Here is a 26,289-nt window from a genome sequence, read left to right as displayed (position 1 = left end):
GGACACCGGCTGCTTTCCTAGGCATTTGCCCAGCTCAGGTGCCCACAGAGCCCAGCCCCGTAGAGTGCAAGGACCGTCCATCCGACGTGCACAGAGCTGCCACCTACTATGTGTGGCCCAGGCGCCAGGCCCTCTGCGACTTCCTCTCGTGGGTGGCTCCGGGGCTGGTTTGGGGCATCACTGGCTGTCCCCTGTGGAATCGTGTCCTGACCTCTTCCCTGTCTCTCCCCTACAGGGCCTGCCTGGTGTTCCTGGCAAGAGGGGCAAGATGGGTAGGCCGGTAAAGATTTTCCGTGTCTATTATGCAGACTCTATGGGTGACTCTGACTTCCTGTTGGCCGCACCGCCCTGTCCACCTGCAGCCCGGGCATTCTCTGCTTCTGTCTGCTTGGCCATGGCTCTGCTCTGAGTGTGTGGGCCAGCACGAGGGGCTGTCTGGGCCGCGTGTCCTGCTGCCGCCTGGCTGTGGCTGGGGCCTGTCGTGCTCTGGGCCCCTCCAGGATGGCTCCTCTATGTGTGTGTGGTGCGTGTGTGCAGCAGTTGCTCCACAGTGTGGTCCTGCACCTGGGGGGCTTCTGTTGTCTGGGTCAGTAGTGTCTGGGGCCCTGCTTGGACTGGGGGGGATCATGGCTAGACCCGTGTCTGGGCTCCTATCTCGGAAAACCCTCAGTATCCATATTGTCTTGGGGTGGCCGGCGTCACGTCACTTGTGGGTGGCCGTGCACATACAGGGCCAGAGGGCGATGGGGCATGTGAGCAGGCCCACAGCAGGTGCGATCCCAGGGTCGTGACCCCAGAGTCTCGGCATTGCCCGTGACTCTCCAGTGCGACAGGAATCATCTTTCTCCTGCTTGGCAGGAAGAGAAAGCCAAGGCACAGAGAGGTTGAGTAACCTGCCCACGGTTTCAGAATCAACAAGGGAGCCAGGATTCTAACAACCCCATTCGCCTCCAGGGCCTCTGATCTCAGTGGTGGACCAAGTCGGCTTCTCGGATTCCCTGGCTGGCACTAATGTACAAGCAGATGCCCTAGAATCCTCACCCGGTGGGCAAGACGTGAATTCCAATGATCTCATTACTCACAAGGGGAGGCTGGGGCTCCCCTTGGAGTGGTATGTCTGGCGTCTTTGCTGCCAGCCGAGGGAGACCCCAGACTATAACTGAGGCAGACTTCTCTCCAGCCTGACCTCTGTTGGTGGCCGAAGGCCCCGTGTGGCTGCCCACAGGGTCATCCCTAGGCTTGGAAGCATCATCACCTTGGGGTCTGGGCTTCCCTCTGCTGGTGGTGGATGGAGAAGGGACGTTGAGGGAGGTTGGAGCTTGAGAGGTTGCTAGAAGGCGGCCAGGAGCGCTCTGTGGTGCCCAGAAAGGGGCTTGTCTGTGATTCTGGGGTTGACACGCAGACCACGGGCATCTTACCTGTTGTAGTGTGTATGGATCTGGGCCCCGTGGGGCCAAGTGTGGTATACAAAGAAGAGCAAGATCCAGGTCCTGGACTCAAGGACCAGAGGGGCACCTCATCCTCAGACCAGACCTTCCTGTGGCCGACAGCGCCTCTGCGCCTGGAGGCCTACTAACACCTGACACCTGGATCTGGGCAAGGAGTAGCACCTAGTGCTTCAGGGCAAGGACCTGGCATGTGTGAGGGTGGGGCTGGCATCCGGATCTGCTCCTCAAGCCAGGTGACCTTGGGCAAGGAGGTCCATCCATCCATCCATCCATCCATCCATCCATCCATCCAGTAAATAGTGTATACCGTGGACCAGGCACTATGCTTAGTGCTGAGCCGTGAACAAGACAGAGATCCCATTTCCATGGGCAGAGAGACAGACAATGATTGGACAAGGGAATGAGCAATGAATGAATGAATGTCAGAGGGTGCTGAGCATTAACATGGAGTAGGGTAGGTAGACCGTGAGTGCTTGGGGTGTAGACTGTTAGGTGAATTGATCCAGGAATCCTCTTGAATTCTTTTTTTTTTTTTTTTTTAAGATTTTATTTATTTATTCATGAGAGACAGAGAGAAAGGCAGAGACACAGGCAGAGGGAGAAGCAGGCTCCATGCAGGGAGCCCGATGCGGGACTCGATCCCAGGACTCCAGGATCGCGCCCTGGGCTGAAGCGCTAAACTGCTGAGCCACCCAGGGATCCCTCCTCTTGAATTCTTGAGAAACCTGAATGAGGTGGGAATGGGAGCCTTTGGCTCCCAGGGGAAGAGCTTTAGAGGTTGAGGGAATAATAGGTGCAAAGGCCCTGGGGGCATGGTTGGCTCAAAGCCTCTGAATTGCAAGTTTCCCCTGTGAAAAATGGGGATAATATCTTCTAGCTCTTGAGGTCATTGTGCTCGGGCACAGTAGCAGCCACCATTCCTGTGTGGAGCTCCCTGGGTGGCTCCCTGGGAGGCTGTCTGTGCTGTGTCACTTTGAGCCAATGGCTTTACCTCTCTGGACCTGTCTTCCCAAAGGTTAAGTTGCCGAGTAGGGGCTGTCAACTTGCTTGGATGAGGTCAGCTGGGCCCTGTCGCCTCACCCAGCTCTGCCTGCAGAGCCACCCGTGAGGGGTTTGCTGAGCCTCTGTCCCGGGAGGCTGCCAGGGCACCAGGCGTTGCCGCTGCTCTGCAGAGGGGGCATGCGGCTGGGGGTGAATGACGTGGCTGAGGCCCGGAGGCTCCTGAGGGTCATTGCTGGGTTGGAGCGCAGCAGCCAGAGCTCTGGCCTCTTGCCCCAGAGCATCGCTAGGGAGCGAATGGATTTTGGAGCCTTCTGGAGCCTCCTGAGCATGGAGCGGGGAAGGGCCTGGAAACCCGGGCGTGCCGTGGCTGCCTCCGCCCTGCCGCCGCGAGGACCGCCGACGGGCTCAGGGCCCAGCTCTCCTCTTCCACCTCCCACTTTTCCTGCATCCAGTGGCCTCCTCATCCCATCCGCCCTCCTTGCCACGCACGTCTGCTCCCTGGAGCTGAAGGCCACCCAAGGTGCTCGCCACCGGGAAGGCAGCACCGGGTCGGAGGTGCTCGGGGCCGTTTTGCCACCTGCGTGTGGGATGAGACCACGCCTTCGGTTTTCACTCAACAAAAATTTATGGGGCACCTGCCGTGTGCCAGGTGCTGGGGACAGCACTTGTGGCCAAAACATATCCCCCAAAGCAACATTCATTGAGGCCCTTTGGCCTGTGTGGCATCTGGACTGCCTATGCTTCTCCCCCGAACCCCATTTTCCACAGTGAGGTCGACAGCACCTGTTTCCCAGACCCGGAACCCGAGCCATTTGCTCAGATGCTCTCAGGGGGTCTCACCAGACTCTAACCCCCTTTCTGCCTCCTTGCTCCTTGTCATTAACTTCTGAGATCCTGCCCTGCCCTTCCTGATGGGGGTGTTCCCTGGCACCGCGGCATCAGGCATGGGGGCGAGGAAACCCCCTTCTGCAGCAAAACAGCACTGTGGCCGCACAGTCCCCGCCGAGGGCCCCCACAGTTCCCTTGCCCCTGGTCCAGCTGCCATGGCCAGCCAAAGAGCAGGAGGGTCTGCACTGGATATGCGTTTTTTTTTTTTTTTTTTAAGATTTTATTTATTTATTTATTTGAAAGAGAGATAGAGAGAGCGCACACTGGCAAGTGAGAGCAGGAGCAGGGGGACGGGAAGGGGCAGAGGGAGAAGCAGCGAGGACGCTGAGCAGAGGCTCGATCCCAGGACCCCAGGATCATGACCTGAGCTGAAAGCAGCCGCTTCACTGCCCAAGCCCCCCAGGCGCCCCCGGCCCTGGATGTAATCCAAGAGTGTGTGGACTGGGACCCCACGTGCCTGGGTCCCTACGGCCTTGTCTCTGCCCACGCCATGCCTCCGAGTTGGCCATCCTCTGGGCCGCGTGCTCCCTCAGTGGTTGTTAGCACCATCCCCCCCCCCAGGAGGCCACCACTCCTGAGCCCTGGGGGTGTGGGTGCTCCTTCTGCGGATCCCCTCTCGTCAGAGCTTTGGGCCGGCTGATTTCTAGGCATTTATTAGCGAGATGTCAGGAGAATGAGCTGAATTCCCGCATGCCATCCCGGCTGGCCTCATTTCTGGCAGGGCCGGGGGTGACCGCTGTCGTCCTCTCTCCGACGAGCCGAATTTCAAGCTTCAGGTCGGGAAGGTGGGTGCGTGGGAATCTTTGGCTCAGGGGAGCCGTAGCGGAGACTCTGGAGGTCAGAGCACAACAGAACTTTCGTGAGGAGTCGGCCCAGCCTCTTTGTCAGACGCATCCCCTGGCATAGCTCAGGGAGGCCGGTCCTTTGGCCGACGTCCCACGGCACTCGATGGCAGAGTCAGGGCTCGACCCCGGGCCCTTGCTCGCTTTCTGCCTCTCACTCCTCTCTGCACTCCTGTCTTGAGCTCCGAAGGGAAGCTTCGGCTAACGCTCTCATCGCCTCTCGGCTGCTAGAGTGAAAACCTGTGGTTTCCTGAGGAGGGGTCCAGATATAGGATGTTATGAATTTTGGCTGGAGCTGAAGGGGTTTCTTCCCAGGGCCCTTGGGGACCCTGTCTGGCGAAAACTGGACCAGGCTCTCCTACATCTCCCTGTTCCCCGATGCGACTCTTCTTGGACGGGCTCCCTAGTGGATTCCAAAAGGGCAGAGTGAAAACCTGCGCGGCATCCTGACCCCAAGGGGTCTTTCCATGTCCGCACGCTTGGTGTGCGCACGTGCTCGCAAAAGGAGGGTGGCCCACTGGGACTGCAGCAGGAGGGATGCAGGTTAGGCTTGCACAGGAATCTCCCCGACTGCAGAGAATCTCAACTGTGTAAGGAGGCCCCCGGGATCCCTCTGCTGGCTCTTCTGAAAGGTTATTCTGTATTCTCCGCTGTTGGTACAAGCCAAAGCTAGCGTGCCCTGGCGCGGTGGAGCGTGCCGGGGCTGCATGACAACACCTCACCTCTTGGGCCCAGCTCTGCCAGGGGAGTTGGCAGGACGGACCATTTTGTAGGTCAGGAAGCTGAGCCTTCGAGGCATTAGTAGGACTTCTGATTGCGGAGGCTTCGTGCCTCCCCTGCCTCCACAGCCCACCTTCCTGGGCAGATGGCTGGGGTAGACGGTGCCTGGAGGCAGGGGAGTGGCTGGGGTGGCCCTCAGCAGACTCCTTGGGCCTTGGTACGCTGCTGCGACAAGGACTGCCCCCCCCCCCCACCATCTAGTCTGAATTCCTGTAGCTGAGACTGAACCTGGAGGCCTGTCCTGGAGCCTGATCCTTTCTCCTCCTGAGCCTTGTTCTGCTCTAAGTACAAGGCGTCCAGTTCCCCGGGGGCCCCCGACCTGGGGAAGCGGAGACACCACGTGGCTGGGGCCCCGGCAGGGCGCCGAGCTCATTTCTTGGGCCTCGGGCCAGCCTGCCGCAGCGGGGAGCTCAGGCCGGGCAGGACTGCACTCGGCGCACAAGGCCAGCTAGGGGGGTGCCGAGGGGCAGGACGCGGGGCCACACGTCTAGCTTGGCGGCCGCCTCCCTGACAGCCAGAGGGGCGAAGCATCACGGCCCTGGGGCTGTGTCTCCAGTGGTGGAGGGGTGAGGCAGGCCAGCGGGTGATGGGCCTTCGTCTCCCCAGGGGGGAAATGAGGTGTGGGTGTCAAGAGCAGCTGTGGTCTTTCCGTCTAAGAGATTGTTCCAATCACAGGTTTGTTCTAGAACTTTTAAAGCTCCTTTTTAAAACTGCCCCCCCCCCCATGGTCTTAATTACCCACCTCACCGGGCTGCTGGAGTTTGCTCTTCCCATCCTTGTTCTTACCCTGCTGCTGCTCTCGGCCACTGGCTATATTCGGGCTCCTTTTGGTCTGCAGAATTGCCTTCCCTGGGGGGTTTTGACCTTTCTGATGGTCTCTCCCCTGCTTATGCCCCAGAGATGTGCCTTTACGTTGCTGCTGCAGGCAAGGGTCACCCTCCGTGTGATACCTCAGCTCATCCTGTTTGTACTCCCCCATTGTGCAGCGGAGCAAACTGAGGCCTGCAGAGGCCCGTGGGTGGTAGAGCTGGGACTGGCATCGGGTTGCTCTGCTGCCCAAGCCTCGTGGGGAGGAAGGCTGGCCCGGCAGCTGGAGTCCTTCAGCCAGCCTAAAGTGGCCTCCGGACGCAGGCCCATGGGGTTGGCACCTGCCTGGTGGCCCCTGGGCATGGCAGTCAGGGTGTGCGCCCCGGGGGATGCTGACAAGGTCTTCGTCTTGCCCCAGGCTGGGCAGCTTTCCGGTGTGGAAGGGGAAGAGGCTCCTTCCATCCAGGCCTCATCTAGCGGTTGGGACGTGTTCTTAGAGAACCCCCCTCCCCCCACCCCCGCCCACAGCCTGAGCAAGACAGTGAGTCAAGTGAGGGTCTGCCCAAGGTCACCCAGCCCGTCTGGAGGCGAGCCACAGCTAGTCTCCAGACACTGGACTTGGCGAGCAGAGCGCAGACTTCCTGAGTCCTGCCCTCCATGGGCCATGTGGACTTGGCCAGGTGCCTGGCTGGACGGCACTGGCCTTATCCCCTGATGGATGGTCCTCCTCTCTTGCCAGGCCCCTAACCCAGCCCCCAGAGGTGATGGCAGAAATGCAATGCCTTCAGAAGGCTCCCTGAGCACAGCCCACCTAGCCGACATCTCCGGTCCCGGCGGGGGAGAGGGTCTCCCTTACAGCATGACAACAGGGGCTGGGTTGAAGGGAGACTGGAATTTGCTAGGGGGACCCGAGGTCTGCGGGGAGAGGAGCCTTAGATAGGGTCAGATGGCCCCCCGCAAAGACTTGACCTGGAGATGGGCCTGTAGACCCACGACCCCCTAGATGAGTGGCCTTGCCACTCTCTGAAACCAGCCGAACACACATTCGAGCGGCCTCTACGTGCCGTCACCGGCCTGTGTGCAGCTCATGCAAACTTGACGGAGTTCAGAGAGGTGGGGCCTGGGCTCAGCGCTGCCACAAACTTGCTTTTCTTTTCTGTTTCGCCTTAGCCAGGTGACATTGCTTCTCTGAGCCTCAGTTTCCCCATCTGTTAAATGGGACTGCTAACCTTTCCCCAGGGATAGATGGAAAAGGCAAGTGAAGGTTTGTGTGCACAGCGCCTGGGTCGGTCCGAAACTCATGATTCTGTCCTCGCGTCCTCCTGTGGCTGTCTGCACGAAGCCACACCTCCCGCAGAATGAATGCCGACCTCTGCCCTTCTGATCCAGGAGGGCTCCCTGGCAGAGGAGGGATCTGAGGAGAATGGGACAGCTGGATAGGGAGGACAAGGACAAAGGCCTGGACGCACACACCATTTCAAGGTCTCTTTGCTCAGCCAGGACAGACATTGTCCTTGCTTTGGGTCTTGTCCTTTAGGTTTAATCTACTCACCGGATCCCCCCAGTTGTGGTAGAAACCAGATGCAGATTATCCTCCCGGAGGAATCTTGACTGAACGGCTCAGGCATCCGCCTGGTCAGAGAAACATGTGCTGTGTTTTTTATTAAATTTCCCTGAAAAAACAACGATTTGAATTCAAGCAAAGGGGAAGAACAGGTTTCCCTAAATTCTAAGCTTGGAGACTTTTTTTTTCCCTTTTGAAGTGAAATACTCACCCCTACCCTGGTCCCCAGAGGTGTCCCCACAGCTGATGTTTTTCCAGCTGCCTGTCTCCCGGGAGAGTAGGGAATGGGGTCAGGGAGGGGATGACTGGGCTGGGTGGCCTGGCCCCTCTCTGAGCCTCTGAAACTCACCTCGGCAGCTGGGGCCGATGGTCACCTACCGTGTGACCTTGTGTAACCTTGACAGTTATGCTTCCAGAGCTTCTCTTTCTTTACCTGTAAAAATGGGGATCTTGATTGCATAGGGCGGCTTTTGAAGAGCGTGTCACAGCCACAGAAGGTCTGAGCTGGAAAATGTTGCAGAGGCCTTCCCTGCTTTGCCTAGTGTGGAAACTGAGGCTCATGGGGTAAAGGGATGTCCATAAACTGCTCAACAAGTCAGCTGCTGGGTCAGGCCTAGACTCAGCTTCCTGACCTTTGTTCTCGTCCTTCCGGCCTCCTCTGTCGGGGGCGGGGGGTTAGGTTTGGGGTGGGTATTTCCATGCTGCGGAGCCAGGAGCCAGGCATTCGTTTCTTCTCAGATTCTATGTAGACAAGGAAAGGGCTCCCAAGCTGTGGGCCCCTCCCCAGTAGCCAGTCCCTGAGAAGTTCCTCATGTGAAGGTGTTTGTGGAGGTGACCCCATCGCCTGCCCAGATCCCAGAACCAAGGAGTGAGCCTGCGTGGACTTGTCCTTAAGTGCCCCCAGGGGTTCGGATGGAAGCCGCCCCACAGGTAAAAACACTAATCTGCAGGTGTTTGTTCTCTCTTTTATGCCTTCAGGGGTTTCCTGGAGACTTTGGGGAACGAGGTCCTCCAGGACTGGATGGAAACCCCGTAAGTATTTCAAGTCTTTGGGAACAGGAAAGAGATTCCAGAACAAGCACACAGCGGGTTTGAGGAATCCAGGCTTTGGGGTCAGACAGATGGGATCAAATCCCAGCCCTGCCACCTCTGAACCCCAGGCTCCTGTCCGCCGTGGGCCCCCCAGAAAAGCCCTCCAGCCCACCGAGCCCTTGCTCCCCAAGCCCCAGACCATGCCCATCCCCAAGGACTCAGGAAGATTCTCGGGTCGCCCCCCACTAGGGAAGCCAGGGCTACTACCATCTTCCAAAGCATCAGAAATGTTTATGGGACGGCAGCGCCCTGGGGGAGCAGATGGTTTGCAGGCCCTGTAAGGGAAGAAGAGCTGAGTTCTAAACAATCTTCAGCAGAGGCATGTTTATAGAGTTTGTAAATAATGGGAGGCCCATCAAGGAGCCAGGTCAGCCTGCCCTGAGGTACTAGCCCGCCCTCCCCTTCCTGTCCCAGGCTGGGGCTCTGCGGGAGGGGAAGCTTCTTCTCTGCCCCGGGGGAGCAGACTGGGAACAAACACCTGCCATGTTCCCCCATCTCTCCGGGGCTTCCCACCTCAGCAGCTGTGGCCAGCTGTGTTTTCTGTAGAGGTGACTGCTGGATCTGCCCTCAGCCCCTGATTAGGCACTGATTTCAATCCCACAAAGGCTCCCTGAGCCCGCCCCAGCCTGGGCTAACCCCAGCTTCCCTTGGGGCCTAAGCCCTGGTCTCAGAGCCACACGGACTCAGGTTTGAATCCTGCTGCATCACCCGGACACATCGGTTCCCTTCTCTGCATCTCAGTTTCCCGGTCTGTAAATCTGGGGGTCAGAGGGCTGGTGCAAGGACAGAACGAGACGCTGGGAGCAGGGATGGGGCGGTTGTGAGCAGCAGGTCACCGCGGGCACACCGCCTGCCCTCGAGGAGCTCACGGCTGTCTGTCCGGTCCGTTGTGCCAGGCACAGTGAGACATGTGGGGTCTAAGGCCCCGGGGGCCGTGGAGGAGGGATAAAGAGACAGGAAGCCTCCTGGGGCAGGTGACCCTGGATTGGGGTGAGGAGACAGGTGAGGGGACATTCCCTGGGGAGGATAGGTCACCAGCGAAGGCACGGTGGTGGGAAATCAGAGCCTCTCCGGTGTATCAGTTACCGGGTCAGGTGCCCTAATAATAGGTGATGTCATCCCGGAGGCCGGCATCTGGGGTCGGCCGCGGGGTCTTCATACTCAGGTCCCACGGGAGCAGAAAGAGGACCTGATGAGCGGCCCCAGCTTGGCCACGCAGCTGTTGAGACCTTGACAAGTCGCTGCCCTTCCCTGGGACTCGCTTCCCTCATTTTAAAGGCAGGGCTGCTTCCCCCCCTCTCGTCTGTAGTGACGGCCTCCTGTCGGCACACACGGGAGGCAAGACGATCACCTGGAGGGGGCTTGGCAATTCTCACTGATGATCGGCATTTCCAGAGCTCCCCCCCATTTTTATTCATGTCTTTGCATCTTTTTTTTTTTTAATATTTTACTTATTTATTCATGAGACACACACACACACACACACACACACACACACACACAGAGGCAGAGACACAGGCAGAGGGAGAAGCAGGCTCCATGCAGGGAGCCCGACGTGGGACTCGATCACGCCCTGGACCGAAGGTGGCGCTAAACCACTGAGCCACCGGGGCTGCCCCATGTCTTTGCATCTTGAGCTTGATCCAAGCCCCTCCACCTGTCTTTTCTGGTGCAAGGCACTGAAGGGAGGCCCCGGGAGGCAGAGACCGACAGCCTCCTTGCGGGGATGGTGGGCTCCTCTGAGGGCCCCAGCGCCTCCCAGCTGACAGAGGGACAGAGGCCGGCCCCGTGGCTCTCAGCTCAGAGCCCTTGCCCCTATGTTATTTCCTTGCACTTGACCTTGGCCATATCCCATCCCTCTCGAGCCTCAGTTTTGCCGTCTGCACAGTGAAGGTGAGGTGACACCTGGGCCAGGCGCCCGGCACATCTTTGTTGTCATGATCAGGATTGTGCCTCTTCTCGGACACTGACAAGTGGAAAATCCTGGGTCTGGAAATCCAGCCTCCCCATTTTACAGATGCGGAAGGCCGATGGCAGAAGGGGGAAGGGTCTTCTTGTCCAAGCTTCAGGCCAGGCTCCAAGAGTCACTAATCAGGCACAGGGAATGGTCAGCTCCGAAGGATCCCGCCAGGTGCCCACGGGGGGATAGCACGGTCGGAGTGGCTAGAGGGGAGACAGGGCAAGTAACCCCTTTGGTCTCTTTCTATTTTCAGGGAGAACTGGGCCTGCCAGGGCCCCAAGGAGTGCCCGGCCTCATTGTAAGTACCCAGATGCCTGGTTGGCGGGGGCAAGAGGCAGGGTGTGGGGGGTAAGCAACAAGCCCTGATGGGGAAAGGTCCTCTCATCAAACCCCAGGAGGAGCTGGGGAGCAGGACCTGTCAGTCTGGCCAGGGGGCAGAGGGAGGAAAGCCCTGCCGCGGGTCCTCAGGTAGATCGCTCACCCTCTCTGAGCCCTTTCCTGCATAGTTCAGTGACTCTGGAGCCAGACCACCTGCCACATCCTGACTGTGTGGCCTGCGTGGAGTTACCCTCCCTGAGCCTTAGTTCCTCATCTGTAAGATGGCGATGATCATTGACTACTCTGGGGCTGGGAGGGGGCGTTGTGAGGAGTAACCGAGGCCTTACGCGGACTGTCCTTGGCACTGGGCCCAGCATTTGCTAAGTGTGCAATCAGAGGAAACTATCGTTGTGTTCATCACTGCGATTACCTCCTGACACTCCTGGGAGTGACGCCGTGGATGGGGAGGTGGGAGGCAGGCTGACCTCTGACCCCACAGGTTGGGGTAGGCCGAGTAGAGTAGTTCCAGCAGCCAAAGCCAGGGCCTCGTGCTGGGCTCTCACAGTAGGACCTTGACCCTGGGTCAAGCCGCAAGAGCCCCTTGAGAGGTCCAGGCCCGGGAAATGACTCTAAGAGCTTTCCCAAGGGTCTCATTCCCCCTTTGCTCTGTCCTCTGGTCACTCCTCAGGGGTTTGAGTCCGGGGTGCCCCAGAGGGACAGAAGTAGACCATTCCCTTGTTGGACAAATGGGCTGCCAGCATTGGCTACTCCAGCAACTGTGCCAAGAATTTCTGCTCAGTGGGAGGCTGGAGAAGGCCCCGGGGGAGTTCAGGGACCCCGTTGTTCAGGGGAAGCCAGTCCTGATAAGAGGGCCCCAGGGGCAGCATGGTCCCACCCAGGTGGGTGAGTGCAGAACCTGGACAGGATAGGGGTGGAGGCGGAGGGTCCCTAGCCTCGCCTCCTCCTGCTTCTGTGCTCTTCAGCCACAGCTCACTTCCCAGGGCCCCAGGGTCCCCCCTCCATAAGATGAGATCGTCGTGCACCCTCTTATTAGGACCACAGATGCCCACAGTCTGGCGCTGTCCCTGGAACCAGGTCACGTGGGTTTGGGGTCCTAGCTCTGCCACTTGTTGAATTCGGGTTCCGAGCAAATTTCTTAACTTCCCTGTGTCTCACTTTCTTCATCTACAAAATGGGGATGACATGAGTACCCAAGTTAGACTTCTGTTGTGAAGATTCAAAGACACTAGCACACATAAAGGCGCTTTGTGCGCAGTGAGAACTCGAGAGGTGCTAGTCGTGATAATAATGGTCATTGTTAGTTCACACATAGGCGCGCACACACGTGTTATGCGTGGTAGCAGGCCTCTAGATCACTGTGTGGAGAAAGATTTCAAACTCACGTTGGAACTAGTGGGAAGGAGGGGGTGTGATTGACAAGCGACATCTCCTTGACTTGGGACAGGGAAATGCCCACCCATGAGGCGGGCATCCGTCATCCCCGCTGTCCATTCAACAGGACTTTGCTGGGCATCTTCTTTGGCCCGGGGCACTGAGCTAATGCTTTGGAAAAGGAGTATCCACACGAGAGATAGAGAACCCCAGCTTAGGAGGACCCCAAAGTCTGGCCGTCCCGCCTCCTCTAAGCTCACGGGGACGCCTTCTGGAACATCCTGGTCACGGGGTGATTACACTCCAGCTTGAGCGGCCTGGTGTTGGGCGCCCTTTCCCGTGGGAGCCCGGGCCATTCTGCAGAGCTCTCGCTGTGGGTGGCTTTCCCGCCCACTGAGCCCCCGTCATTCCCCTGCCCCTGGGGAGGCTCTTCGAGAGAAAGATGCCTGTCCTCTGTCCCTGCTGCGCTCCTTCTTCAGGCTAAATGCTCTCGGTTCCCACAGCTCCCCTGAAGGGAGCCAGCTCTCCTGGCTTTCATCGTCGGCACGTGCTTCTCCTCCTCATTGTCCTGGTGTCCCCTATATGGGTCCTGAGAGGAGCAAGAATATCATTTGGCCAAATGAATGCAGGCTCTGGAGCCTCAGGCCCTGCCCGTGGCCCTCCTGACTCCTTCCGAGGCTCTTTCCCACCTAACCTCCCCTTTGCTTTCCACAGGGAGGGTTGCCAGATAAAATACAACACGCCCAGGGAAATTTGAATTTCGGCTGCAATATTTAGAACACATTTATACTAGAACAGCATTCGGTGTTTGTCTGACATTTGGATTTAGCTGGGCGAATTGTATTTTCGTTTGCTCAGCCTGGCAGCCCTAGCCACGGGCTCTCTGAGGGGAATCCCATTTGGCAGATAGGGAAACTGAGCCCCCCCTCCCCGCCCCCGGTCAAGATCACCCACAAGGCAGGGGGAGATGGAGACATGCTGGACAGGCACGCCTTCTGCCTCCTAATCCAGGCCGCTCCTCCGTGTATCCCGTTTCTGAATGGCCGGAGCTGGGGTGTCCCTGCATTCCTCAGACCGTGTGCCCCCTCATAATGTCCAAATTGCTGACCTACCCCTCCTCAAGGTTCCCTCTTGGCCTGTGTCTTTCTCTGCCATTTCAGCCTCACTTCCCCTGTTATAAAATTCCCTCTGCTGTGTGATGGTGGTGGTGGTGCTAGAGTCACAGGCACAGACCTGACCCTGCCAAATCACCGCTGCTCCCCGAACTAGTGCCCTCTCTCACCCAAGGACCCCCGTCCGCCCCGGATTTTTGGGAACAGCAGCTTCTGTGCCCCGGGAGTGGGGGCGGGGGTGCCGGATGGAGAATAGTGGCCTCCCCCGAGAGTTGGAGAGGAAAGGAATTTTCTAACCAGGAGTTAAAGGGGGAAGAGGGATCATGAGTCACCTCTGGTTTTCCAGAGGATGTGGGTTTTTAGCTGAGCGAATGGGAATTCCACATATTGATAATCATTTTAGTGGAGATTCAGGTTTATTCAGTGCCTTCTGGCCGGTCAGCTGAAGCAGTGTGCATGCAGACGGAAGCTGAAACATCCCCTGTCATCCTCCCTACAGGCCTCCCCCGCCCCCATAGGTCCTTGCAGGCAGGAAGAAGGGTGTGAGGAGACAGACAAACATTTATGGGGCATCTGTCTGTTTAGTGTGTGCTTCACGTGCATTAGATGGGGGTGGGCGGGAGGCCTTGAGATCCTTGAGGGGGGCGGCGGCGGCCCCATCACCCAGCTAGGGAGGCTGGGGCCCGAGATCACCAGCCAGGACTTGCAGCCCAGGTCGGTGTGACCCGGATGCCACGACGCCGCCGCTGGCCCCCTGCAGCCTCCGAGGGGAGACCGCTTCAGAGCGGCCCCCTTTGAGTAACTGAAACCCTTTGGCTGGCCCTCAAGAAAAGTGTGCCTGATTCCTGCATCTGCCGAACAAAGAAGGTTTGTCTTTTTGATTTGGAGTGACACAGAGGGAGTTTTGGCTCTTCCGTGGGTCTAATGAGACCCAAAGAATATGTGGTCTGGCCAAAATCCAGCACATGGGGCACAGTGGACGGGCCCACCATATTGTCAGTCCGTGATTATCTGGCTTTGTTTCCTCGTGATAAAGCAGGCTCAGGAGCCTCCCTCGCCGACACTTAGCAAAGCCTCGTGTGCCAGGCCTGGTGCTAAGTGTTTAATGATCATAGCAAGCCTCTGAGGGTAGGAAGTGGGGTTACCATCGTACACTTCAGGGAACAGAGGCACAGAGAGGCTGAGACACCTGCTCGAGGTCACACAGCGAAGCGCCGGACCAGCAGGGCCGGTGTCCATCACCCACTCAGCTCTGTGTGACTTCTGGAGGCAGCAGATGAGTAAGTGTGGACCGGACAGCGCCAGGGGCTGTTCTGTGTGAGCGATGGTGCTTCTATTAAGACCACAGCGCCCAGGTCCCTGTCCCCAAGCTACCGAGCCCCATCAGTTTCTGGAAAGAGGCCTTGTTGCCTTCAAAGACAGTTCTAGGACCATGGATTCCTCCCTAGAGGGTTCATAAATGTGAGCGTCATTTGCACCCGGTGGTTAAGCCACTTTGGGAGGCGGGGGGCAGGCGGTGGCTGCCTGGGCACACACAGAAATGGTGGCCCCGTGTGGCAAAGGCTGCAGGACCCGACAGCAGGGCCCTGAAGTGGCCCGTGGGGTCAGGGCAGGGATCCTGGCGCTCCGGCCGAAGGGTGAGGGCGTGTTAACAACGGGAGCCCAGGGCAGAATGTTCTGGGTACGGAAGCGGGTGGCCCGGGTGTCAGAGCTGCAGAGGAGCAGCAGGGCAGGGAGGTAGGACAGGTGTGAAGAGAGGTGGGAGCCCCGCCTCCCGGTGTCCTCTCAGGGGCCCCCGGCGGGCCCACCTGGACACCTGCGGCGTGTGCCGGTCCAGCCGAGCTCGCGTCGCCCAGGGCCCCGGGTAGGAGTCCGCGGGGCCGGCCAGCCAGCCAGACCTGGGCTCTGGGCCTGCCCCCGTCCCCCGACTGTTGCCTAGTCTTGAGTGAGTGACGCTCTCCGTGCGCCTCGGGTTCCTCATCCCTGAGATGGGGTCGCCGCGAAGGGCCGGCAGCCCCGGCCTGGCGTCAGCTCGGGTGAGCGGCGTCGGCGGGACCTTGACGTCGAGCGCGGCGTCCACTCGCAGCAGGAGTCCCGTGGACGGTCGCCGGCCTGCCTGCTTGTGTTTCGGTGAGGTCAGCAGGACGGAGGGCAGGATGTGTAGCCGGCGTCCGGGAGCTTAGGCACGGTGGGACCGGGGCCCGGTGCAGGGTGCGACTTGTCGTTTTTTTCTTGTGAGGACATGCCCCGCTGTGTGTCACCCGGCCAGGCTGCCCACACGGGGTCTAGCCCAGAGCCGTGGTGCTCTGCAGGCTGTACTGGGTGGGGAGGCGGGAGTGGCCTAGAAGTTTCTGTTTCTCCCCCAGTGCTCCTAGAGCCCGGCCCTGGGGTCCCGCCAGCAGGGGAAGCTGTGCCGTGAGCAAGCCGCCGCCCTCTCCCCGTGCGCCCGGAGCCGGAGCCCCTTGCCCCGTGGGGTTGGGCCCGTGCAAGTCCTTGGAGGGGCCGCCGGGGCGGCCAGTGTGGTGCTGCTGTGGCTCCCCAGGGCCCGGGGGCCGGGTACCACCTTGGGGCCTGCAGCGGGAGGGAGGAGCCGGTGTTCCTGCAGCAGCGGACCGGTCGCCTGCCCACAGCCCGGGCCCGGCTGGAGCCGGCCGTGCCAGCGGAGCCTACTCGGCTTATCGTGTACCACGGGGGACCCTGGGCAGGCCAGCCCGGCCCCCTTCAGCCTGGGAAACAGAGGGAGAGACATAGGCGCGAGCAGGGCCTAGGGAAGTGCCCTTCTCTGGAGGGCTGGCTTTTCCTCGGACCCTGGCCTCTTCACTCCCCTCTCTCCCTCCTCTCCCAAGGCGACTTCAGAATTGCCTGGAAGGTCTGGAGATGGACTCCCGGGTGGGGTGTGAATCCCAGCTCCTCCCAGTCCTAACGCTATGGAGCCTCGGGTCCCCCATCTGTAAAATGGGGTTGGTAGTAGGGTCACTCTCCAAGGGCGGCTGTGAGGAGTCCTTGGGTCGAGGCAGGTGAGGTGCTCAGCTCCCTGCCTGGCGGACAGTGTAGTTTGTGTCGTCTCCTCACCTGTAGAGGCCGTGCTTCCTTCACCAGAAGATTACGTGATGGAGCTGAAAGCGCCACTGCTTGGCAGAGGTTCAGCTAGAGGGTTCGGTTTGACCTAATCAGGTGGGGGATCCCGAGGTCCAGAGAGGGCAGGTGTTTTGCTCAAGGTCACACGGCCTGTTGCTGGTGGGGGGTCGGGCAGGGATGCGATGGAGACATCTCAGGGCAGTCCCCGCAGGACGCCCCGGGCCGCGGCTGTTCCCCTAGTGCTGCAGAGCACTTGCCAGGGCCCCTGCGGAGCCTGGCACAGGGATACGGGAAACCGGGGCCCAGGGAGGTCAGGGGCGTTGCTTGAGCACCCACAGCCGCCAGACACGTTGACAAGTCCCAACAGATGGAAAAGGGAGAGGAGAGAGCATTTTTAGGGGGTGTGGGCTTAACGTTATGGCTGCAGCTGGGGGCAGCGGCGGTGGGGGTGACAGGAGGTGAGGACCCGAGAGGGGAAGAGAGGGTGGGCTTGTGCGGACAGGATCCAGCTACCCCTTCTGTCAGCCAGGCTTTCCCACCTCAGCACGATGGGGCATTTCGAGGCTATGTTGTGTGGGGCCTTCACCCATTGGTGCCAGCAGAGCCCCTTCAGCTGGACCAGCCCTAAATGCCTCCGGACCGTGCCAAGCACTTCGTACCCGTACGTCAGTTCTTCCTGAAACAAGTCTAGGAGGTAGATTGCACTGGTCCCCCTTTTAGATGGGGAAACTGAGGCATGGAGCCGTGAGCCTCCCTGAATCCTGCACGCGGTGAGCGAGCCGCAGAGACCAGGTGGTCTGACAAAGCCAGTGGGGTTGTGTCCTCAGAAGCCCAGGCGAGGGGACGTTGGGAATCATCCCTCCCAGGCCAGCCGCCCGGGAGCCACCTCCTCACCATGCCCTCTTCTCTTTCTCTTGGCAGGGCGACATGGGAGCACTGGGTCCGATTGGCTATCCAGGACCCAAGGGCGTGAAGGTAAACCTGAGCCATCCCTTAATCCGGGTCTGCTCCCAGCCAGGCACCCCCTGACCCACTGCAGCCCAGAGGGAAGGGTGCCTGGGCACAGTGCTGGGGGAGGGGAGGTCGGGGGTCCACGGGGTGCTGGGTGGAAGCTGGCAGGTCGGGAGCGAGCCAGTCATCATCTGTATGTCATTTATGGCTGACGTGTCCTTGCACAGCAGTCCTTGCGCTGAGCTTGAGTCTCCTGTGGGGCCAGATGTCGAGGCACTGAAAGGTCAACGGGGGGCATCACCTGGGGCATAGAAACTGTACCGGCAAACAGTGGACTTGGTGCGTCCCTGGGTGGGCTGGGCGTGCAGGAAAGAGTGGCCCGCACTGCTCGGACCTCATTCCAGGAACGATCCCGTTTGGCCAACGTGTGGGTGACGATGCACGAGGCTCCCATCTGTCCCCCTCGGCCCCCTTCTCCCCTGGATTCGTTCAGAGTGCTGTGGTTCATGAGTCAGCGGCCCCCTCTCGTGCTCCTTCACTCCACGTCATGGCCCTCTGAGCTGGGGGTCATGGCCCCTTCGCAGATGGGAAAACTGAGCGCTGGGTGGGGCGCCCAGCACCGGTGGACACAGCGAGCCGGTGGGTGCCAGGCAGGGCGCTGGGCTTCTGCGGCTTGGAGCCCCCCTCTCATCGCAGGATCTGGCCTTTGTCTTGCAGGGACTGATGGGGAACGTGGGGCAGCCCGGACTGAAAGGTGATAAGGTGATCTGAATACTCCCTTGTTGCACTGTGTTTTATCTGCATGCGAACCAGCCCCACCCGCACCCGCACCCCCACCCCCACCCCCACGGCGACCTCACTGTGGCTGCTGCTCTCTCGCCAGGTCCACTCCCTTGCACTCTCCTGCCTCCCCTCTGGCCCCCCTAAATTTGTGTTACCCAGCTTCTTCCTTGTAACTCAGGTGGAGCTCAGGCAGGTGCAGATCTGAGGCAGGTAGAGCATGGGGGGGCTGTGGAGGCACAGGTCGGGGTGGGTGGGGGGGCAAGGCCCGGCTCTGAATTCGGAGAGCAAAGCTGAGGCCAGTGTCTGGACTTGGCGGCCAAGGCCAGAGTGGGGGCACGTTGGGGGGGGTGCTGAGATGACAGGCCCCGGGGCAGGTATGGTGTGGGGGCCAGAGACCTCTCCAGCTACAGGAGGAAATGAATCCACATAAGCCGCCCCAGTTAGAACTGGGAACCCGACCCCAAGGAGCACGTGGTCTGAGTGTGCAACAGAAAAGCTGGCACAGGCCTCTGAGCCCCTGACCCGCTTTCTTCCCAGTTGCCATGGGGAGGCCACCCGTGCCACGTGTCCTCCACACAGTCCTCCTGCTGCACTCACCCGGTGCCAAACCACATTTGGACGTGGGGGTCAGGGGACCCCGGGGCCCGGAGCGGGGCGGCGCCAGGGCAGCCCCTGGCCTGGTCGTGCAGCATCTAAGGGACGGGGACGCTGGGGTGGGAGGGGCTGGGGGCCATGCTCCCTGTGCTCTGCCCCTTGCTCTCCTCCCGCCCTCCCGTCTCAGCCTCTCGGTGAAGCAGGCACCCCAAAGGGGGTGTGGGAGGGCTTTGGGGCCAGGTCCAAGTTTCCACGAGTCTGAGCAGATGAGTGCTGCTCCCGTGGGCGGGATCCTCCTGCACCTGCCTTCAGACCAGCTCCGCTCCTCATAAACCTGAGAGACGGGAGCAGGTGTATCAGGGCTGGGCACCATGTAGGGGCCCCGTGGGGATTGCCCCAGCCAGCTGCCGAGCCTCCGTGGGCCTCCGTGGGCCTCCGTGAGCTAGGGAGCTGGCCCAGCACCTCGGCGAGGAGTGTCAGGTGGCGAACCCAGGCACGTGTCTCTGGAGACCTCGGCCACGGAGCAGAACTAGGGCAGAAGGGCAGGGCTGACGAGGCCCTTGGGGGTCACCGCCGCCCGTGCCTGCATTTGCAGCCGGGGCAGTAGCCCCAGAGAGTTGGAAGAGATGCATCAAAGGCAACTCAGCCCTCAGACTCTTAGGAACGGGGAGAAGGGGGGGCCGAAACAGGCACACCCAGAGTGTCCTGGCCGCCCCATCCCTAGGTAGCCAGGGGTGCACCGCTTTCTCCGTTTCCGCCTCTTCCACCTCCTAACTGTCCTGGCCCGGGGCCCCCAGCTGCGGCCCCCCTCGGGCTCCCGTGCTCCCCCTCCGGCCCTGCCCTGCTGCCTGCTAAGCCCCCTCTTCTGTGGCCTTCCCCTTGAGATGCAGGGGCCTCCTGTCCGGGGTCGGGCGGGGGGGGCGGGGGGGCTCCCGCCCAGCTACCTGTTTGCTCTGGGGTTTTGAGACATCAGCGCTCTGGAAATGTTGAGGTCACGGACAAGGGAGAAAGGAAGTGGGGGAGCTTTTTATAGGCCCCTGTGCAGAGCTGGCCTCCCGCTCGCTTGGTCCTTCAGGAACATGGAAATAAACGTGTTACATGGAACTCGGCTGGCTTGCTGACTGCTGGTGCCTGGCTCGTTTTGAGATGTGAAAGCTCTGGAAAAAAAAAAAAAGAAGTGGAGGAAATTGTTTTCCTGCCCATAGTTTTCAAGGACATCAAATAAGTCTTGGGGGTTGAAAAGAAAAGGAAGAAAAAAAGAAAAAGGACTTTCTTTTCTCACCCCTTTGGCTGGGGAGGGGTCTTCACGTTGCTGAGAGCGGGTGAGGGTGTGAGGGGCCCCTCCGCCCCCACCCCACCCCCGGCCCGGCCGTCCCCTGTCCCCTGGGATGACGGAGCCATCCCTTCATGTTCCCCAGTCGCCCTGCCCAGAATCCCAGATTTTCCATGACCCGGCCTGGCCCCGGTCCCACTTACAACCACTTGGCTCCGTCTTCCTGCGTGGAGGCGCATTCTGGAACCGAGACTCCAGCTCCAGCCTGAATCCATTGTCCTGATTTCTTAGGTGTCTTTTTAAACTTTTTTTTTTTTTTTTTTAATCCCCTCTGCTCCTCCTTTGGGCATTTAAAACACACACACACATACACACACACACACACACACACACACCCCAAAAAGAAACTTCCTTGGCTCCCAAACCTCTGGGACATTTTACAGATTTTTCCAGATTGGAAAAACCAAAGTACTTTTTTTTTTTTTTTAAAGGCTATTTATTTATTAATTTTCATTCTGGCTTTTGTTTTACCGAGGAAGTTCTTGTGCTGGCTCCTGGCCTTAGCTGCACGATGTGTGTTCTCTAAGAGTTTCCCTTCCTCCAGGGTTTTATCCCCATTCTTCCAACTGCTCCCCGGGCTGTGAGTGTTTGCCGAGTGCAGGGCCGGGGTACTGTGGGGAATATCCAGCCTGCGAGATGACGAGGGCTGCGTGATGGGACTCCGGCCCGGAGAGGAAGCATCTTCCCATGTAGTTCTCCAACAGCTCGTTTACCAGGATGTGGCTGAAAATAGGGGAGGGACCCGAAGAGACCCCTGATGGCCAGGATCTGTGTCATTTAGGAAAGCAACGCCCAGAACTAACTCGAGACCAGTTTGCTCACTGTTTGCACATAGTGTTAGCCACCAGGGCCTAGCGGATGACCAGTAGCGAATTACGAGTAGCCCCCCGCTGACGGCTTGCATAGACTCCCACAGAGGGAAGAAGCCAAGGCTCCCAGCCTGGTGGTGAAAAATGTCAAGCAACGGATGCAAACACTCCGAACCCTCTGTGATGGGGGTGGGGGTGGGGGTGGGCGTTGAGAGGGTGGCGCTGCACAGCCGGCACCTGCCCCCGTGTGACATGAAGCTGATGGTGAAGACCTGGAAGGATCAGGAAACAGTCCTTTTGATCTGCAACTGCCAGTTCTCCGGGAAAGGCCAGGCAGCTCGGCTGCCGTTAGCGGTGTGTTCAGCCACCCGAGCGACGCCAGGCGGGTGTGCGGCGAGGCCGGCTCCGTGCCCCCCAGGGCCTGCCTTCCCCAGCCCGGCTTCCCTGCTGGGGGCCCTGCCCTTTGCTCTCACAGAGCTGCTGCTGGTCCGATCCAGTCTGGGAACGGCCTCAGCAAAGCCGTCCCTTGCCGGTGGGTCTGCGAGTGGGGAGGCTTCTGGAAGCCGCCGTGGTCTCCATTGTAACGTTCTTTGCTGCTGTGCATTTAGGGCGAACAAGGGGTTCCAGGTGTGTCAGGAGACCCTGGATTCCAAGGAGACAAGGTAATTGCAGCAGATCCCCCCCCCCCCCGCCCTGCTGTTCTCTGGCCCCAGCTTCCTTCTCAGGGTCCCTCTTGGCCAGGATCCCCCCCGTTCCCCGTGCCCCCGGCCGCCGCAGATGGCTCTCACGCAGCCCTGTCTTCTCCAGCCTCAGCCCCCGTCTGCGTCCCTCCCCCGGCGTTTACAACAGCCCCCTGACTTACTGCCAAGCCCCCGGCCTCTTCTTTCCCAGTCTGTCTTCCTCACAAGGCTCTGCCCTGTGCTCACAGACCCCCCACGGCTCCCTACGGCTCTTCACCCCAGCACCCAGCACCCAGCAAGCGAGCCCCTCGGCCCCATTCTTGCCCCTACGGCCCTGTGCTCCGCTGACGGGCCCTCTGCACGGGCTCCCCGTTCCCTCCACCTGCTTGGACAGGGGCCACTTGCCTCTCTGCGTGCCCCGAGCCGCACGTCTGTCCGCCACTGGGGCAGCACCTGGTTGATGGGGGCTTGTGCTCAGTCCCGTGCCCGACAGCCAGCTCCCTAAGGATAGTGCCCCAGCCTGGCCTGACAAAGCTCAGCCCAGAGTCCTGCACAGAACAGTGAACATTTAGGACATGTCTGAGTGAGCGAAGCAGTAAACGGCCCTACTGATTGATGGATGGACCGAGGCCGGCTCCTCTTTGCCTGTGTCCGGCACCATGTGGCCACATCTGGCCCTCACCCAGCTGGTCAACAAGGCCCAGATGTTGGCCAGCTCTCCCTCTTCCTCTTCCCTCCCTCCTGGCTGGCCTGTCCTGACCCAGCCTCGGTGTCTCCGGCTCGTGAGCCATGTGGGCCAGGCTGCTTCCCCAGCTGGGCCCCAGTCTCTGGACTTCCCCAGGCCTGCAGGGCACGGGGTGCCTGCTTGGAGCCCCGGGCTCCCAGGGTCCAGGACAACTAGGTGAGGACAGGGCCTGCTGTTTCCCCTTTGCCTCCCTGAGGCCCAGGCCACGGGGGTGCCCAGCTGGAGCTTACAGGCAGGGAGAGTGGGGGGGGCTCAGTCTCCCCCAGAGGTGGGTGTTCTCGAGGCCTCAGGCGGGCAAGGATGACTGTGCAGCTCTTCACCTGGCCGTTTCTGGGCCTTGCTAACCCCTAGCCTGCTCTTGGTCTTTTCCAGGGGAGCCAGGGATTGCCAGGGTTCCCAGGTGCACGGGGGAAGCCGGGGCCTCTGGTAAGTACCTTGTGCTCTGATACCCCCAAGCCTCACAGTCTCCAAGCAGCCGTGAGATGTGGCCAGGGACCCTGTCCTGTCCCCAGACCGCATTTCCTCCTGCAGCAGCCCTGAGGGACCAGCAGAGCAGGGTAGGAATGACAGTCACCCATCTCACAGAGCAGGACACTGAGCCCCAGAGGGACAGGACTCACCCAGCGTCATAGATAGGCCTCCGTCCCTGTCAGAGTCCTGGGGAGAATCAGAATCCGGGGCTTCCAAAGCCTTGACAACAGCAGTAGCCTTCATGACATGTATTTCTTGAATGTTCCAATATATTGGATCCTTCCCATCCTATCCTTCTTTGAAGGCTGCCAACCACCCAAGGGCTAGAGAATTATCGCTCCCATCCTACAGACGGGGAAACTGAGCTTCCACATGATGAAGTGTCTTGCCCAGTGGGGTGTGGACGGTACCTCCTGGTTATGGAGGCCGGTGTCCTTCAGAGGCTCCTGAGCTTTTCCAGCCCCACCCCCACAGCGGGGTGGGGGGGACTAACACAAAGGATGGAGGAAGGTGGGCCCTCACTTACCCGGGCCTCCCCTGCCATCTCTTCTCTTCCCCAGGGCAAAGTTGGAGACAAGGGACCCCTGGGGTTTCCTGGGCCTCCTGGACCCGAGGTATGTGAGGCCGTATTTCTGCGTCTGGCTACGGTCGGGACTATGTGTCGTCTTTGGGAAACCGAGACCCAGAGATGGGGAGCGGGGTGTCCTTCCCTGAGAGCGCACAGCAAACGGGAGATGGGGCTGGGGAGAGAAATTCTGAGATCAGACATCTTCCCTTTTCTGCCCACGATGCCCCCAGCGGCTTTCCATGGCAGCGGGACAGAAGCTGGCCCCGGAGACCCTCCCTAGCGTTGTGGTCGCCTTTAGAGTTTCCAGAAAAAACATCAGGGGAGCCCTCTGAACTCGGGCCTGCGCCCTGAGCGGGAGCTCCTGTTTCTCTAAGCCCGAGCCCTGGAACGTTTCCAAACACCCACACTCCGCCCACAATCCCCCCCACACAGCGGAAAACGTTCAGGGCTCAGGGTTGGGAGGAGTGGGGAGCAAGAAGCAGATGTGAAAACTCCGGTGTTTGGATGGAGAATGAGAACTCCCGAAGGATGACTGGGCAACTCCTATAACCCGCCTGCGGGGTCCTGATGCGCGTGAGCATTGGCACAGGTCGGCGTGCACCAGCTAGCTTTCGCGTGTCACTCACGGCGCGGGGGGGGCCGCCGGTGGAGCCCTTCCACCCGCCCCTCCAGCGGGGACTGTCTTTGGAGCATAGGGTGGTCCGTGCCAGGGCTGCCACCTGCCGGGATCCTCAGCACCCGGGCTCTCTTGGGGGGAGGTGTCTAGGCCGACCCCAGCCAGCCCCCACCGTGCGCACACACACGCGCACACACACACACACACACACACACCCCTTCCCATCTTCCCCGAGATCTCAGAGAGGAAAGTCTCGCTCTGCCGGGTTCTCCAGACTCTTCCAAAGATCGCTCCCGGTGTTGCCCCGAGAAGATGAGGGATGGTTTCCTGAAGGCTCTGACTTTGCGCTGTGTTGACTTTGGCCGTGACACAGTCCCATCTTGAGAGAGTGGAGCTGGCCCCAATCCCTCCCCTGGCCACTGCGGAGGAAGGCTCCTCTGACAGTCCGGCTCTCCCGCAGTCTGGCCGCCTCCTGCTGCTCAGGCTCCACCCCGGGGCAGCAGGCCGCACAGCGTCCTCGGACGAGAGCGCGTGGAAAGGCCACCCACGCACGCCCGGGAGGTACTACTGCCACCGGGTTACAGATAGGGAGACTGAGTCACGGGGTAGAGAAGCGACTTCCTCGGGGTCGCTGCTACTTGCAGCAAAGAAGCTCTGCTTTGGTTGTCTCCTGGGTCCCTGCGTGGATCCCGTCCTTGTGTTCTGTTTGGATTGGCGACCTCGGAGTCCTGCCCGGCTGGAGACAGAGGCTGAGGAGCATGTCAGCACCTTCCTGGGTCTCTGCTCCTTCCGACCCCGTGCCTGGGGTTGGGGTCAGTGTCGGAGGGGGCGTGGCTCTGGCTTTGCAGCCTTCTGGATACGGATTTTTATTGTGCACATAGCAGGCGCCAGGTGCTGAGCTAAGCCCTTTGCTTGCCTTTTTTTTTTTTTTTTTTTTTTAAGATTTTATTTATTTATTCATGAGAGACCAAGAGAGGCAGAGACACAGGCAGAGGGAGAAGCAGGTTCCCTGCGGGGAGCCTGATGCGGGACTCGATCCCAGGACCCCAGGATCACACCCCGAGCCAAAGGCAGACGCTCAACTGCTGGGCCACCCAGGCGCCCCTCTTTGCTTGTCTTATTCCCTTGGAGCCTCAGAACGGACCTGTAAGGTGACGTCGTCGTCACCGTTTTCTAGACGAGCAAGCCAAGGCCCAGAGATGCTCCAGAACCTGCCCGGGGTCATGTGGTGCGTTGGTGACAGGACAGGACTTTGCGCCTCTCGGTGTGAAGAGACGTATGTGGGAGCTTGGGCATTCGGTGATAGCTCAGAGTTCAGACCCGTTCTTGCCTTGGCCAGTAAGAAGGGTGAGAGGATGTTAGAGCGGGAGTTTAATGGGAGTCACCCAAAGATCAGAGAGGAAGGGAAAGAGCTACATACGGAGGCGACGCAGGAGGAGGCATTTCGGTCTCCGGGACTCACGTAAGGAGATTTTGGTTTCTAGTTGTCAGGAAACTAAGAGAGTAGAGGGGCTGCCTGAGAAGTGCCTGTGGTGTTAGGATGAATCAGCAGAGGTATGACACCTCAAACAAGGAAGGGGATACTCCTGTGCTGGCCTCTGCTGGTCTGTTCGCACCCAGAGGAGCTTGGGCACCCTAGCGATGGCCAACAATGGATGCCGACCGACTAGAGGTTGGCAAAACGGAGGGGCCCCAGCGTGAAGCCACTGAAGGGCCAGCAAAGGGCAGGCCTCTGGGGGAGGGGATAAGTGGCCTCCGAATTATGCAAAGACCCCTGTGGAAAGAAGGACCCCCTCCCCGCCACCCCCGTCCCGAGCTTTGTGCAGCTTTGTGCAGCCCTACGGGGGTGGCAGGAGGTTGTCAAGGGGAAGGGGCAGGGTTCTGCTCGGCGTCGGGAAGAGGCCTCCCCTGCACAGCCGCCCATCGGGAACAGGCTTGGTGTGGGAGCAGCGCGGCCTCCTCGTTGGTGGTGCGGGGCCGAGTCCGACACGCCCGGCCCGGATGCAGGGGGCACCTCAGCTCCGGAGACGAGGGGCTGAGCTTAACCATAACCTCGGTGTGTTCCAAGCCCTTCAAAGTTGTAGCACGCCCAGAACATTCTAGAATCGTAGCTGCAGGATCACTGCAATCAAAGGATGCCATTTCCCAGGGCAGAGGAGGAGGGCTGGCTGCGGGGCTCTGGCTGCCTCAGGCCCGGGACTTGGGAGGTTCTGGGTCACACAACCTGGGGGGGGCTGCGCGCTTGGTCCGGTGCTCGGCACTTCCTTGCATTGTCTCGTTTCATCTCAGCAGCTCTCTGGGATGTGCGGGCTCTCGCCCAGATCCCTGTTCTAGAACAGGACTGCGGCATCCAGGTGGTTAACTGGCCCGCCCAGGGTCCCGTCCCATGCAGGAAGGGATGGAAACCCTGGGTCGGTCTCCCTCCAAGCACTTCCCTTTACCCATGGGTGACCCCT

General features: G+C 59.9%; 1 protein-coding gene across 6 annotated transcripts in view; it reads left to right on the top strand.

Moving 5' to 3' along the window:
* The window catches only part of COL27A1 (collagen type XXVII alpha 1 chain), a 133,455-nt gene that overhangs the window by 49,542 nt on the left and 57,624 nt on the right, over positions 1-26,289 (top strand). For all 6 annotated transcript variants that reach the window (XR_011995411.1, XM_026002815.2, XM_072727562.1 and 3 more), the window contains 8 exons: positions 236-280; positions 8,310-8,363; positions 10,637-10,681; positions 17,205-17,258; positions 17,952-17,996; positions 21,362-21,415; positions 22,551-22,604; positions 23,210-23,263. Coding sequence is in view for 5 of the 6 variants with exons in the window: in XM_026002815.2 (XP_025858600.2) it covers positions 236-280; positions 8,310-8,363; positions 10,637-10,681; positions 17,205-17,258; positions 17,952-17,996; positions 21,362-21,415; positions 22,551-22,604; positions 23,210-23,263 (405 nt within the window). In the remaining variant the exon portion in view is untranslated. The remainder of the gene's footprint in view (positions 1-235; positions 281-8,309; positions 8,364-10,636; positions 10,682-17,204; positions 17,259-17,951; positions 17,997-21,361; positions 21,416-22,550; positions 22,605-23,209; positions 23,264-26,289) is intronic.

This window comes from Vulpes vulpes, chromosome 12 (genome assembly GCF_048418805.1).
Source record: "Vulpes vulpes isolate BD-2025 chromosome 12, VulVul3, whole genome shotgun sequence".
Lineage (NCBI taxonomy): Eukaryota > Metazoa > Chordata > Mammalia > Carnivora > Canidae > Vulpes > Vulpes vulpes.
This window is presented reverse-complemented; position numbering and strand designations above follow the sequence as displayed.